The sequence below is a fragment of the Aethalodelphis obliquidens genome, unplaced genomic scaffold (genome assembly GCF_003676395.1).
Source record: "Aethalodelphis obliquidens isolate GAN/ISIS:26980383/991018 unplaced genomic scaffold, ASM367639v1 scaffold53, whole genome shotgun sequence".
Lineage (NCBI taxonomy): Eukaryota > Metazoa > Chordata > Mammalia > Artiodactyla > Delphinidae > Aethalodelphis > Aethalodelphis obliquidens.
Genome location: NW_020837997.1, coordinates 2,242,188 through 2,257,088, shown reverse-complemented (window position 1 = coordinate 2,257,088; position 14,901 = coordinate 2,242,188). Strand labels below are relative to the sequence as shown.

Sequence of the window (14,901 nt, the reverse complement as noted above, 5' to 3'; positions counted from 1 at the left end):
CATTGGCCAGCACAGCTCCTATGCTAATAAGAGGGTAGCCCCAGCCCAGAAGAGGTTCCAGCGCCCTCCCCTAACTCCCGTCCAGACTCCCTACGGACAGAGCTGGAGGGCACCTACTTTGTATCACTACAGCCCTGTGCCCATGGTTGACCACTTGAATGAGTCGGTGCTGCGCTGCTGCAAGCTGCCGCGGTGCCTGTGCTTCCTGCTGCTCCTGGTGATTCTGATGGCTCTACTTGTACCCTTGGTCATCTTCGCTGTCAGGGCCAACAGCAAGCACTGCACGGATGGCCTCCAGGCAGAGCAGGAGTGTCAGAACCGCACTCGGTACGTGCAGCACCTGCTAACCCAGGCCCAGGAAGTCTTACACGAGATGGAGGTCCAGGCCGCCACCTGCAACCAGACGGTGGTAAGCCACTGCACCCCCTAGAGAGGGCCCTGTCCTTGCGGGGGGGGGGGTTCTTACAGGGTCTACGTGGAGATCAAGATAGACCTTAAAACTCCCCCCTGGATGTCCCCACCAGGGTTTGGAGACCTGTAAACTCTCTCCAGGGTGCTAGTGTGGGGTGGGGTGCTCCCCAGAGCAGGGGCCTCAGTATCCCTGCTAGGATATGGGGGAACCTCCAGACTCCAGGGCACTGGGGTGTGGGAGCTAGAAACTCCCCTCGGGCCCCAGTCTTGGGAGAGCAGAAGCCCCCCCTAGGGGTTGGGATCGGGACCTCACCAGGTCCCAGAGAAAGAGGCTCTTGATACTCCCACCGCATCCTGAGAGACTCTGGAATTTTCATCTGTGTCCCGATATGGGGGAACCTTGAAACTCCCACTGGTCCTCTCCTTGGACTCCGAAATCCCCCCTGTGTTCTGGTTTTGGGAGGACCTCTCACTCTTCTTGGGCAATAGCCCCGGGGGATCTGGAAACTGCTCCTAGAGTTTGGGCATGGGGAGCTTCCAAATTCTCTTGGGGAGGGCCTCAAAACTCCCATTTCGAGGATCACACCCTTATCGGTGGCCCTGGGAGGGTGGGAGTTATGGCCACTCTTCAAGGTGGGAGACTGAGGTGCAGGGGACGGTCGGAGTGGAAACTGAAGGGGGTTTGGACCCAAGCTCCTCTGATCCCAGGGCTTAAGGAGGGGTCCAGGGCCCAAGGACAGAAGTCCAGTTTCCCACACCCCACCCCTACCCCCGCGTCGCAGGTGACCCTGAGGGATTCTCTGACGATGGAGCAGGCACAGGTGGCAGAGCTTCAGGGTGAGAAAAGCACAAGGCCAGCGTTCCACGGACGGGGCTCGGAGGGGTGGGCCAGTTACTGAAAAGGACTAAGGAGGGAGGGTCCCAGGGTTGGGGTCGGGAGGGAGGGATGGTACCAGATTCCATTTGGAGTAGGGGAGGGGGGAGCACGCCAGGTTTCCCAGCGTGGGTTGAATGAGGGCGGGGCTAGAGGCGGGGACATGTCCCGGGTTGGAGCCAGGTGAGTGGGCGTGGTCAGTGTGTTGACGCGCCCCTTGATTCTGTGCCCGACCCCACCAGGAGAGGTCAAGATTTTGAAGCAGAAGCTGGAGGACACTTTGGCGGAGGTGCAGCGACTAAGGTCCGAGACGACCCCCCCCCACTGGCCACTCCCCTTTCACCCCACCCCGAAGACTCGCGACCCCCTTGGCTTCGAAAAACCCCGTTGCTCAGGGGGCAAAGTTTAAGTCCCAGCCTTGTCCCTTGTGTCACACAGCCATGGGGTGGCCGCTGCCAGCTCTCTTCCCCAGTGACTTGGTGGGGGAGGAGTGGAGATTCTTAGGGGCGCAGCCTCCAGCTGCTGGAGCCGGCTTGGCAGTTGTCTGAATTGTCCCGATCTCTACTCCAGAAGAGGGAGTGAGGCCTCAGCTGAGAACAACTCTTCTAGCTGCTCGAGCGTCCTGTTCGCTGTGGTCGTGGTCATGGTCCTCGAGGCTCTGCTGATCTGAGGTCCCAGAAAGCCGGCCGGTAAGGAGGGGGCAGCTCCGGGGAAAAGAAAACTGGGAAAGGATGGGAGTCGGGGATGGGTCACGGTCTGGGGGGGTGGCCTACCTGCGGGGCAGAGGGCTGGGCCCCGAGGAGAAGAATCTTGGAGAGGGAGGGAGAGCCCAGTGAGCAGGGAGGGGGTGGGGGTGGGGCGGTCCTGGAGCGGGGCAGGGCTTGAGGGCGCGGAGCCCGTGTTGTATCTGCCTCTAAGTCCCTGTTTTGATGTCTTTTAGGCCACAACCTGGACTGGTCCGGTTCCCTCTCTGCTTCCCCCTTTGAGGCTTCCTGACCTGGCCCGTTCTGAGGGGACCACATGGCAACACGGCTGTGGGGAGGAGAGGGGGGATGGGGTAGCCTAAGGGGTCCATGGGGCAGCTCTGGAGGGATACCTTGGGCATGGAGAAGTAGCGGAGTTGGCCCAAGGCTGCCCTAGAGCTGAGGAGGGCATGGGGGTGGAAGGTGGGGCGCCTGCTTCTTGCTGACACGGTTTATAGAAAGTCACTTTCTTCTGGGGTCTTTGGGCTCCGAAAAAGTAAACACCCCTCTGTGGGGGGGAAACTTTTCTCTCAAGTTTTTGGAGTGTTACTGTGTCACCCCCAAGCATCTGGGGGCTGCCCTGCGGGCCAGGGTGGACACCCATTGACATCCACATCCAGCTTTCCCTGCTCTAGATTGTTCTCAGGAATCCCTGCGGTTCTGGCAGCCACCACCCCACTGCCTCCCCAGCCCTCTTGTCCATTTGGATCATCTTAAAGAACTCTACACCCTCATCAGCTCGCCTGCAGTGTTCTGCTCTCATCTCCTCGCCGGGATCTTCTGATGGCAGCGGTCCCATGAGGAAACCGAGGCTGTGGTGAGGGACACTTTGTCCTGGTTCCCAATCCCTTCCCACAGAAAGTGCAGGGCTGGGGTCAAACCTGGATCTGCAGACACACACAGGCCTGTGTCACAATGCCCCCTCCTCCAGAGAGCCTCTCTGCTTCTCAAAATTGAAGGCCACCGGGAGTCCCCTGGTGGCCTAGTGGTTAGGATTTTGAGCTTTTTCACTGCCGTGGCCCGGGTTCAATCCTTGGTTGGGGAACTGAGATCCCGCAAGATGCGTGGCACGGCCAAAAAAAAAAAAAAAAAATTGGAAGGTGTTCAAAATTGAAGCCTACCATCTGATAAACCCTTCAACCCACTTTCTTGGATCCTCCCATGGCCCATAATTCCTTCCTCCTCTGTTATCTTCCTTCCTCCAAGTTCCCCTGGAATCCTGACTATTGTCCGGGCAACTTCTTGTGCGTGGCTGGGGGTGGGGGCAGGTCCCTTGCATCTGCCCAGAATTCCCAGAATTCTGCACTGCCCTCACCATGGTCCCGAGCCCAGATGGTCGGGCCCCCCCTCCATGGCTCCCACTGCCCTCCCAGGGACCCCCAAACCCCATCCCTGCCACAGGCCCCCCTGACGCCCCCCTGACCCCACCCCCAGCCCCTAACTTCCTCTTGCTCCACCCCCTGTGACCATTTCTCTGCATTTTTTTTTTTTTTTTTTTTTTACGGTACAGGGGCCTCTCACTGTTGTGGCCTCTCCCGTTGAGGAGCACGGGCTCCGGACGCGCAGGCTCAGCGGCCATGGCTCACGGGCCTAGCCGCTCCGTGGCATGTGGGATCTTCCCGGACCGAGGCACGAACCCGTGTCCCCTGCCTCGGCAGGCGGACTCTCAACCACTGTGCCACCAGGGAAGCCCTTCTCTGCCTTTTGATTTGTCAAGTTCCTTCCTGCCTCATGGCCTCAGCTAGTCTCTACCTCCTGCTCGGAGCACCAGCTTCCCACTCTGAAGTTCTAGAACAGGGTTTCTCGGCCTCCAAACTCTTGACATTTGGACTGGACCATTCTATGCTGTGGGGCCTGCCCTGGGCACTGTAGCACGTTGAGCAGCATCCCTGGCTTCCACCCACTAGAGGCCCATAGCACCTTACCCCGAGGTTGTGACAACAAAAAAATGCCCCTAGACATTACCAAGTTTCCCCTGGGGGGCAGAATCAATTCCGGTGAGAACCTCGGCTCTAGAAGGTGAGGCTTGGGTGCCCGTCAGTTCTGTGAGTGTCCCCAGCTCACAGGGGGACTCAGCAGGCGCTCCCATGGAGTCCCTTTACAATGACTGAGTCATTTCACCACCACCCCCATCGGCAGCCCCATCTAACAGATGAGGAAACTGAGGTCCAGAGGAGTGACTGGACTCGCTCAGGGTTTCTCAGCTGCTCAGGCATTGGAACCCTCTGCTTCCAGCAGGTTCTCTTGATTGCCGGGAAGCAGACCTTTCTCACATGACCTCAGTCCTTTCCCATCCCCACTCAACATCCTTCCCCCCAGCTCCCAGCTTGGGCTACTGGAAAGTCCCAAAACAGCTCCGCCTCCCACCCCCACCATACCTGGGCTGTGTTTCGCTGATGGAGGGGGCAGGTTTGCCCCAATATTATGGGTTTGACCTGCTCAATTTCTTCCCCTAAATTCCCACCCAATGGCTAGGGTATAAATGTCCCTCTTTCCTAAAAAGGCCCCTCTTCCCTGGCTGGTTGGGGGGATTCCAGCTTCAGCAGGAATCTGGCAGTGACCTGTGGCTGCTGTGTGTCCCTGGCCTGAGACTTAGCCTCTCTGGGCTCTGGTTTCTTAATGTGGAATTGGGGGGGGGCGGGGGGCTGGGCAGGTCAGGGAGGGACACAGATTCTAGTTCATAGTGTTCACTCAGCTCACATTTCTGCCAACTACTGTGTGCCACGCCCACGCGGTGGCCTGTGAACAGGGCAGGTGCAGGCTTTGCTTTCTAGGGGCTCACCCAGTCTGATGGGGGAGGCAGCCAGGAATCACACACAGGTAAAATGACAGCAGAGCTGAGAGAGCTGATCAAAAGGGGCCTGAGGGCTTCCCTGGTGGCGCAGTGGTTGAGAGTCCGCCTGCCAAGGCAGGGGACACGGGTTCGTGCCCCGGTCCAGGAAGATCCCACATGCCGTGGAGCAGCTGGGCCCGTGAGCCATGGCCGCTGAGCCTGCGCGTCCGGAGCCTGTGCCCCGCAACGGGAGAGGCCACAACAGTGAGAGGCCCTCGTACTGCAAAAAAAAAAAAAAAAAAAAAAAAGGGGGCCTGAGTTAGTGGGGAAGGGGGAGGGTTCTGGAGGAGGAGACATACTGGTGGACAGGGGAGAGCTGGTAGGAACTGTTAACTGGTCAAAGAGGGAGGAGAGGGCTCTCAGGCAGCCCTGGGGTAGGAATGCGCTGGCCTGAAGAGCGCTGAGGAGGGCAGGAGGCAGCTAAGAGCAGGAAGTGACATCAAAGACCTGCTAGGGGTCTTGCTGGGGAGGAAGAGGAGGGGGAGGGATTAGAAAGGGGGGAGGGGTAAGATGGGGAGATAGAGGGGGAAGAGAAAAAGAGAGGGAGTAGGGTGGAGGAAGAGGAGGAAAGGGAGGTGGAAATGGAGGCGGACCAAGAGGAAATAAGGGGAAAGAGGGCGGAGGGGGAGGAAGAGGATTTGACTCAGAGGGAAGTCTGGGGAACGGTGTGAACGCGCCTGGATCTGATTCACGTTGTAAGGTCTCCCCCTGGTGGCCTAGTGGAGAACGGGCAGGGAGATGGGACGGATCCACCCTTGGGTCTACCCTCTGGTCCTCACAGCCAGCCACAAAAAGTGTGGCAGCCTGAGCCAGGCCAACCTCAATTGCTCGAGTAGCCTCCCGTCTTCTAGGCTTGGTCATTCCGTGAACAGAATGGGGACAATATACCCCCAGACCCTCGCCAAGCACCCCCTGTGCAAATGGGTGCTTTGCGCAGATGTACTCAAGTGATTCCCACAAAGCCCTACGGGGCAGGAGCTACTGTCATCTCTGCTTCACAGAGGGGGAAACTGAGGCTCAGAGGGTCACGTGGGATGCAGATGTCAGACTGGAATCCAGGACCCCCCAGTCCTGTCCTGGGCTCCACTAATCTGGTCTGGCCCTTGGCGTGGGTCCAGCCCCTCCCAACAAACTCGAAGCCACCGCCAGGCAGGGCGGAACCGTGGGTGTCCCTGGAGCCCCAAGGTGCCAATTAAATGCTCGTGGCCGTCTGGGGCCAGAGCTGTGGACGGCGGTATGGCCGAGCCGGGGCCGGAGCCAGGGCGCGCCTGGCGAGTGTTCGCTCTGTGCGGGGCCGCTGTGTTCCTGGCAGCGGTGGCGGCTGGAGCAGCCCTGCTGGCCTGGAATCTGGCCGCCTCGGCCTCCCGGAGGCCTCGCTGCCCAGAGTCAGGGGCCAACACCACGGCGCCGCCTGGAGACCTGGAGCCCGAGGTCGAGGAACTTCGGCGCCGGCTGGCAGAGGCTGCCCAGCGCGAGGAGGCCCTGACCAGGCAGTTGAACCAGGCCGAGGGTGTCCGACAGGAGCTGGAGGAGGCCCTAAGGGCCTGTGAGGGCCGCCAGGTAGGTGGGCAGGGTGGGGGGCTGGGGAATCCAGAATATGGGGGAGAGAGGGTGCATACACATCCCTGGGGCTCCCCCCCCCGCCCTGTGCCTTGGTTTCCGCCATTCTTCAATTGAGGGAGGCAAATAAGAATATACACGTAATTCCTTCCAACTCCTACAATGCCAGTTCAGCCCTGAGTCTACCTTCTGACCAAGAAGGTGTCACTGTCCTCTGCTATTTGCCAAATCACTGGTGGAGGCTAGGGAAGCCTCAGACCCCTAAGCCCGCCTGGGGAGGCCCTGTGCTAACCCTCCCCCTAGGTACCCACTCAACATCCCACCTCCCAGCCAGTGTACAGCAGCCCTATTTTGAGAGAGGGACATTCATGTCACCTGTAATTAGGAGGCTAAAGTTGGCCTCTTGGGGGAGGTACCAGCCAGGTCCTCCCTTTTCCTCCTGCCACCCTCTTCAAACTCTTCCTTAACCCTTCCCAGCCCTGGACCTCGCAGAAGAATCCTCCTCAGAGTCCCAACCGTTCACATTTATTGAGTAACTACTGTGTACCCCTGTGTCCCAGGCGCAGCAGAGGTTGGGCAGTGTATGAATTTTTGAAAATTCATGCCTTTTGAAAATTCATCCCTACACCTTTCCTGACTGCCTAAGGGAAAGGCCTGGGGTAGCCGAGGTTAAGAGCAGCCTGCACTGGGTTCAAATTCTGTCTCTGCCTCTCCATGGAGGCTTCTCCAAGGAAGCCAGGCCAGTGGTTTTGCAGAATGTCTTGTTGCCAAAATCTCGGCCTCTGTACCCTGGTACCAAATAGAAATATGGAGACAGAGTTTTGGAGGAAATAGAGAGTAGCTTTATTTCTTTGCCAGGCAAAGAGGGAACACAGCAGGCTAGCACCTCAAAAAAAACTGTGCCCCCCTCTCTGGGGGAATAGGGAGAAGTCTTATAGTCAGGGCTTGTAGTCTGGGGTAGGTGATAAGGATCAAGGAAGTGATGGACTTGCATTCTTCTTTCTTCTGGGAAATTTCAAAACGGCCACAGCAGACATCAGGCAGCTCTGTAACTGGGTCTGGTCATCTCCAAGATTATCGCTGGTGACCTCCTCTCTGAAATGAAGAAAGCTACAAGGGAGTGTTACAAGGGAGTGTGGGAGAAAAGAATGCCAGGTGCAGGATATAATTCACATAGAGTCAGAGAGTGATTAAGGAATTAGCTTTGTGTAGGACAATTCTAGTTGCATGCACTACAGATTAGTAACAGTTAAAGTGAAACTAGGATTGCTTAACTTTTATAGACCTGCTTTTGCTGTTTCTATAGGCATTCACTCATTCCTTTGTTTTCCCGGCTTGTTAGTAGGAAAGAAAAACCCCATTTTCCACTTCTACTGTAACAGTCTCACAGAGGTGACTAAGTATACCCTTGAAACCCAATTGTCAACCACCAAATTGGCTTGTGCTGGTCTGAAACCCCAGTCCGCGAGTCTAGACATAGCTAGGATTGGAACCAGATCCTGTCGGCAGAGCTAAACCTTTTCTACATCTAGTTGGCCTGGAGTAGGGGCCGGATGACCTGGACAGAGAACTTCTTCCAGGCAGGCACCTGTCACCACTCGGTACCCCAGACTTCAGAGGCCACTTCTGTGTTTTACAGCTACAGGACCCCCAAAGGTCCAAATAAAGCTCAGGGAACACCAATGTAGTCTCAGTCTCCCCTAGAAAGGGCGGGGTCAATTCACTCCTTCTCCCCCCCCCCCCCCCCCCCTCACTTCCCCTCCACTCCGCAGAGTCGGCTTCAGACCCAACTGATGACACTGAAGACTGAGATGGACGAGGCCAAGGCTCAGGGGACCCAGATGGGGGCAGAGAACGGGGCGCTGACAGGTGTGTTGGGGTGCAAAGTGGTGGGCAGGGCTAGAGGTGGGAGGAGCCTAGAAGGTTCCCAGCTACGCAAATGACACGTACAGGTGCAAACGTAAAGCAGACGAACGCGAAAATTTGTGAAAGAAATGCGCATAATATGCAAAGGTCATGCGAATATCAGAGAACAATGCAAATACAACAAAATGTGCACACGCCGTGTAGAGACTCCCCAAAGTAATGTAAACCTATGAAAAGCTATGCAAATGACACGTAAAGGTCGGGCAAACAGCACACAAACAATTCAAATAAAACAAACCACGCAAATAGTAGGCAGACTATGAATTCGTAGCTGGTGTGCGAGGGGTATGAGCCTGGTCTCCAGCCTGATCCTGCCCCCTGCGCCCGCAGAAGCCCTGGCGCGCTGGGAGGCGGCGGCCACGGAGTCTGCGCAGCGGCTGGACGCGGTGCAGCGGCGCGCGAGCGCGGCGGAGGCCGAGAGTGAAGCCTGCGCAGCCCGGGAGGCGACGCTGCGCGAGCACGTGTGAGTAAGGAGTGGGCGGGAAGGGTCCGGGGGAGGGCGAGCCCATGCCCCTGCCCATGTGGGCGGGGCCTTGTGGAGAGTCAAGGCCCTCCTGAAGGTCAGGCGTTAGAACCTGGGGGGCGAACCTGGGGGGCGGGGGAGGCGCTCTTTGGGGACGGGAATCCGCCACGTTAGCGCTGGCACTCTGGAGGCATGGGTCCCTGGGGTCGGGCGCATATTGGGGGCTCAGGGGAGGGCGGGGAGTGCAAGTAGAGGATGCAAGAAAAATCGAGTACCGAGTGAGGGGCCGGGGGCCTGGAGGCGGAGCTTCTGGGGAAAAGGCTGGGAGTCCGCGGGGAGGGGTCCTGGAAATGGCCAGGGGTGGAGAAGGGATGAGGGATCCTGGAGCATGGGATCTCTGGGGAGGGGGCGTTCCCAGGAAAGGCGGAAGAATGCTGGAGGGTCTCTGGGGAAGCGGGGTCCAGGTGCTGACGGGACCCTCCCTCCTTCCCGGCAGTTACGCCCTGGAAGCCCAGACGGGCCCCCAGCGCAGAGTGCCACATCCCCGGACCCGCTCCGGGTCCCGACCTCGGCCCAATCCCCGCTCGCGCTCTCGCCCGGGAACTTCCGGGGGTTGCAGGCGACCAGCGCGGCGTGCAAGGGGGTGAGTCAGACCCCAGCTGGATCAGGGCTCGAGGCCAGGAGGACAGACACTGGGGGCCCTGCTGGGACACTTACAGAGGTACCCACGCTAGATGAGATGCTCAGTCGACACCCGTCAACGCTCAGCTTTCGACCGACAGCCGTCCTGAACGGAAACTGTGCAGAAAGAAGACCCGACCCTCTCTCTTTGACCATCTAATGCTTATTTTGCAGATGGGGAAATTAAGGTCCATTTGGTCACGAGGTGAGATAGTGCAGAGCTGGGACTTAAGTCCCCTCTAAGGACAAGGACAGTGTTGCCCTCATCGCACAGACATGAGGACTTAGGGTCCAGCCCTGACCTGGGAGTGACCTGAAGGGGTTACTTCTCCTCTCTGGTCCTCAGTTTACCTTGCCTGTAAGATGAGTAATTGGAATGGTGAGAGCCAGCATATCCTTGACATCAAAAGCTGACAAAAATGGCACAATAGGAAAACTACAGACCCCTCTCCCTATGAAGAGGGTACAAAACTCCCAAATGGAATTTTAGCAGAGAACCAAGTAACACGTTTTTAAGATACACCATAACAAAGTGACTTATGCCTGAGGTGCAGAGATGGTTCAATATTTGGAAGTCTGGTAATAAAATTCGCCATACTAAATGGATCAAATGAGAAAAATTCTGAAAAGGTCATCAAAATAGCAACAGTTGCATGTAAGTGAGATTATACGGTATTTGTCTTTCTCAGCCTGACTTATTTCAGTTAACATAATACCCTCTAGATCCATCCATGTCGTTGAAATGGCAAGATTTCTTTTTTATGAGACTATTATGAGTAATATTCCATTGTGTGTGTGTGTGTGTATATATATATATAAAACATCTTCTTTATCCATTCATCTATCGATGGACACTTAGATTCTAATTTCCAGACCGTAATCAGATTTTTCCAACTGTTCTGATAATGTCCCTTGTAACAAAAGAGTATCCTAGCTTACACATTGTATTAATCTGGAACATTCCTCAATCTGTCTTTGCCTTTCATGACACTGGCTTTTTTTTTTTTTTTTTTTTTTTTTGACACTGGCATTTTTTAAAAAGCCGAAGCGAGTCATTTTGTGGTGTCTGAGTTTGGGTTTTTGTGATGTTTCCTCATGATTAATTGGCATTTTTGGCAGGAATGCCTCAGAAACAGTCAACCCAATAATATTATCTGCTGTTGGTATGACTATATATAGAAAACCCAAGAGAATCAATGGAAACTTTCCTATATCTAAACAACTAGGTAGAAAATCCTTTCGAAGAAAAGAAAAATCGCTTTCAGATAATTTTTTATATCCAGGAATAAACTACGTTCCTTATTATGTAAGGATCTATTCTACATTATTTTTTCAAAAAATAACTCAGTAGAAAATGGGCAAAGCACATGGGCAGCCTGGTCATCGAAATATATGAAAAAGGGGCCCAGTCTCACTGCTAGAGAAGAAATGCAAACTGAAAAAAATGTGATATCGTTTTCTACCCTTTAGTTTGTCAAAGACAAAAATAAATTAAAAGTTTGTGAATACGTTGTGTTGGCACTGCTGTTGGGACTGCTCATTCGTACAACCACTTGGGAGGGCAGTTTTCCAGAATCTCTCAAAATTAAAAGTGCACATGTTGTTTGACCCATCAACTCCTCTTGAGGCAATTTTTCAGCAACCATATTATTATTATTTTCTTTTTTTTGCGGTACGCGGGCCTCTCACTGTTGTGGCCTCTCCCGTTGCGGAGCACAGGCTCCGGACGCGCAGGCTCAGCGGCCATGGCTCACGGGCCCAGCCGCTCCACGGCGTGTGGGATCCTCCCGGACCGGGGCACGAACCCGTGTCCCCTGCATCGGCAGGTGGACTCTCAACCACTGAGCCACCAGGGAAGCCCAACCATATTATTTTAATTAAAAAAAAATTTAAATCTACAACCATATTTAAATGTATACAAAATGATGGACTGAATGCAGTGGAGAATCCTGTGTTGGATCCTGGAACAGAAAAACACTTAGGAAATCAAATAAAGTCTAGAGTTTGGTTAATAGTAATATACGAAGATTAATTTCTTAGTTTTGACCGAGAAATTGGAAGAAGCTGCATGAGGGCTATTCAGAGACTCTGTATTATCTCTGCAAAGTTTCTGTAAATCTAAACGTATTCCAAAATTAAAAGTTTACTTTTAAAAAGATGAGGGTGGGGGAGAGGAGAAATGAAGACGTTATTACCACATTCTTGGTAATTGCAAAAAATTGGAAACAACCTCAGTGTCCATCAGTTGGGGACTGTTTAAATGAGTGTCCGTCCATCCACACCATGGACTGCTATACAACTGGTTTGTGTGGGTTTTTTTATTTTTTGTTTTTGGCCAAGCTGCCCGGCTTGCAGATCTTAGTTGCCTGACCAGGGATTGTACCTGCGCCCTCAGCAGTGAAAGTACAGAGTCCTAACCACTGGACAACCAAGGAATTCCCACTATAAAACTGTTAAAAAGGCCAAAGCTGATCTTCTCTGAGACGCATTAATGTAAAAAGGAGGAGAGCAGGGCTTCCCTGATGGCGCAGTGGTTGGGGGTCCGCCTGCCGATGCGGGGGACGCGGGCTCGTGCCCTGGTCTGGGAAGATCCCACATGCCACGGAGCGGCTGCGCCCGTGAGCCATGGCCGCGGGGCCTGCGCGTCTGGAGCCTGTGCTCCGCGATGGGAGGGACCACAACAGTGAGAGGCCCGCGTGCCGCAAAAAAAAAAAAAAAAGCAGGAGAGCAATAATTTGTGTACGTCTTTTAAAATTCGGGGCTGGGGGAAACTTTTATCCAAATATCTCTGAAGGAAACACTGGTCACAGCTGTGGCCTCTGGAAAAGGAATCAGGGATCTGGGGATCGGCGGGGGAAGCAGTCTCATGCTCCTCTGTATACCTTTTTGTAAAGTTTGCATTTTAAAAATCATGTGCATGTATTACCCTTAAAATAATTAAAATTTGTTTTGAAAATTTTCTGAAGAGGCTGCTGTAAGGAGGGGAACAGCACACTTGAAACTCTGATCCCCCCTCAGCCAGTCCTGTTTATTATCCCCCCACCCACCTTGGAGGTGGCTTGGTGGTGCCTGATCAGGGCCTTTACTGGGAGAGGACCAACTTGGGGTGGGGGGAGGAATTGGAGCCCCCCCCCCCAAAGGAGGAGGTGAGGCTGAGGGGAGGGATGAGAGTCTAACCGCTTTGTTCCGTTGCTGGCCACCAGGGGTCACCCCAGTCTGCAGACCTGGTTGCTGCTGGCTGAGGGCCCAGAACTTGAGAGGCAGGGAAGATGGGTCTGAGACACCCTCCTCCCCCTGCAACTCTGGCGTAAATCCAGAAGTGAGCAGGAAACAGCTTCTCCTTCTGGAGTCAGCTAGGGCTGGAGACTGGCCCTGCCTTGTCTGGGGCCCCAGGGACTTCAGACCCTCACTGTGGGGTCCAGGGCTGATACACACAAAGGGCTGGGCTCAGGGCTGTAAATGGGACCTAAAATATGATCATTACTGTTCACTTATTCTGCTGGCTTCCCCTTGGCCATACCTGCCAGATCCCTGAAAATCAGCGCCGGGGACATGTGGAGCCATGGGAGGTGTGTGAGCAGGAGGGGTACTGTCAGATCTGGTTCCCCCGCCGGAACGGAGAATCCCCCAGCTGCCTTGCCTTCCAGACCCCACCTGCCTCCCTCCCCACAGGGCCAGCCCCCAGCCTGCCCTTGCTCTGTTGTGCCTCCCTGTCTCCACCTGTCCAGTTACCACTCAAAGTCTCTGTCTGTCTCTCTGCCTCCAAGTCTTTACCTCTGTGTCTCCACCTTGTCCCCAGCACACTCTCCCAGGTCCCTGCCCTGGCCTCCCCTATTCATGGTCACCCTGGGGTCCCTCCGTGGCTACAGAAACAGGAGTGTATGGGAGGGGGGGTGGAAAGGGGAAGGCTGGCACAAGCTGGGTGGAGGGCACTGGCGATAGCAGCAGCCTGACCTTGTTGGCGCCCAGTCCCAGGTAAGAAAGTGGGTCACCTTTTTTCAGGAAGGAACACGGATGCCCAGAGAGGACAGGCTCTTGACCGCCCCGCCCCCCCCCCCCCCCCCCCCCCCCGCCGCCCACAAAGGGCTCTCCTTGCCTCCTCTGTCAACTCCAAAAGCCCAAAAACTTAATTTCCTTTGCATTTAACCAAAACCCAAACACGTTGGCATAAAAGTGGAGGGTTTTCTGAACTTTGCTGAAATTTTTCTTCGCCAGAAATATCGCTTCCTCCAGAACCTTCCTGAAGTTCTGTGAGAGTTTTTAAAAACCTCGTGTCTCCTTGAGAACTTCAGTGTCGGTCTTCAGAGTGACACAGAGCTGACTTCCTCAGGACAGTCTTCCCGTCTCTGCCCAAACAATCAAATGAAACCAAATGGATTGTTTTTAATTTAGAAAACAATAATTAAAATCGAAGTCCCTCCAAAGGAATTCAGAGAGATTCACGCACAAAATTTCCTGTCACTATGACAAATGGTTTTCAGGGAAAAACCAAATGCTCACATCATTCGATGCATTTGACCTCATGTGAATTCGAAGACCAGTTGCTCACCTCCTCCCTCTGGAATTTTCTGGCCAGGAATTCAGGCAGAACGTGTTCAGAGAGTCTGTTTTTAGAAATTTTAGACTCTGCTGGCAGGAGTGTCAATGGAAACAAACTCTTTGGAGGACAAATTGATGACAGCTGTCAAAATGTAAAATGTTATTGCTTTAGGACCCAGCAATTTCACTTGTGGAGATTTGATATCAAGTCTTATTTTGTTCACTGAAACAAAAAATTTAGAAACAGTCTAAGTGCCCATTGGTAATTATTATGGTAATGTATGTGCTGAAAACCTAAACAGCGGTCAAAAGGAATCAACAATCTCAAAGTCATAATGTTGAGCAAAAAGAGGAAGTTTCATCATTACCTTTTCCATTTAAAAAAAAAATCTAGCTTTTAAAACAAATTATTGGAAAAAGAAACATTACAAAGCAAAGTTGTGAGATCAAATTGCCAAAAAGAATGTTATTTTTGAGCTTGATACAAAAGACATTAGTGTGTATGTTGAAAACTCTTGTTCTTACACTGTGGCAGTTGCTCAAAATTGTAGCACATCAGGTCTAGAGTGGCTTTTTGGTTTTCCAGGAGTTTATGGTTGCCTTTCTTTTCCCTTGACAACAGATATCATGTTCATACATACGTATATGCAACATCTTCAATATACAGTGAAAGATAGCCAAGATCTTAAGTTCATACCAAGACTGTCACAGCTCCTGGCATTGGCCTAAGCACTGCCCCCTTGCCTGAGCTCTCAACTGGACCCTTGTCACCCAGGCTCTACCCCTGTCATGCCCCCTTTCCCCTGGTGATCCCACAGGCCCAGGGCAACAACAGCTGGGACAGTGTCCCTCCCCTGTGTCTCAGTTCCCC

The 14,901-nt window shown here is 53.8% G+C and overlaps 2 protein-coding genes across 2 annotated transcripts; both read left to right on the top strand.

The window, feature by feature from the left end:
• Positions 1 to 2,562, top strand: BST2 (bone marrow stromal cell antigen 2). Its single transcript, XM_027084629.1, has 5 exons — positions 1 to 409; positions 1,194 to 1,248; positions 1,528 to 1,588; positions 1,856 to 1,974; positions 2,226 to 2,562. Exons 1-4 carry the CDS (start codon positions 143 to 145, stop codon positions 1,953 to 1,955), a joined length of 483 nt encoding a protein of 160 aa, XP_026940430.1. The 5' UTR covers positions 1 to 142; the 3' UTR covers positions 1,956 to 1,974; positions 2,226 to 2,562.
• Positions 2,563 to 5,426: 2,864 nt separating this feature from the next.
• On the top strand, positions 5,427 to 10,258 carry CCDC194 (coiled-coil domain containing 194). The gene is made up of 4 exons (XM_027084628.1): positions 5,427 to 6,421; positions 8,194 to 8,290; positions 8,678 to 8,810; positions 9,307 to 10,258. Exons 1-4 carry the CDS (start codon positions 6,098 to 6,100, stop codon positions 9,455 to 9,457), a joined length of 705 nt encoding a protein of 234 aa, XP_026940429.1. The 5' UTR covers positions 5,427 to 6,097; the 3' UTR covers positions 9,458 to 10,258.
• The last annotated feature ends 4,643 nt before the right edge of the window (positions 10,259 to 14,901 follow it).

Coding starts and splice junctions, on each gene's coding strand:
- BST2 (XM_027084629.1), top strand. CDS start 143: ATGGTTGACCACTTGAATGAGTCGGTGCTGCGCTGCTGCAAGCTGCCG. Junction 410..1,193: donor CCACCTGCAACCAGACGGTG/GTAAGCCACTGC, acceptor CCCGCGTCGCAG/GTGACCCTGAGGGATTCTCT. Junction 1,249..1,527: donor ACAGGTGGCAGAGCTTCAGG/GTGAGAAAAGCA, acceptor CGACCCCACCAG/GAGAGGTCAAGATTTTGAAG.
- CCDC194 (XM_027084628.1), top strand. CDS start 6,098: ATGGCCGAGCCGGGGCCGGAGCCAGGGCGCGCCTGGCGAGTGTTCGCT. Junction 6,422..8,193: donor GGGCCTGTGAGGGCCGCCAG/GTAGGTGGGCAG, acceptor TCCACTCCGCAG/AGTCGGCTTCAGACCCAACT. Junction 8,291..8,677: donor AGAGAACGGGGCGCTGACAG/GTGTGTTGGGGT, acceptor CTGCGCCCGCAG/AAGCCCTGGCGCGCTGGGAG.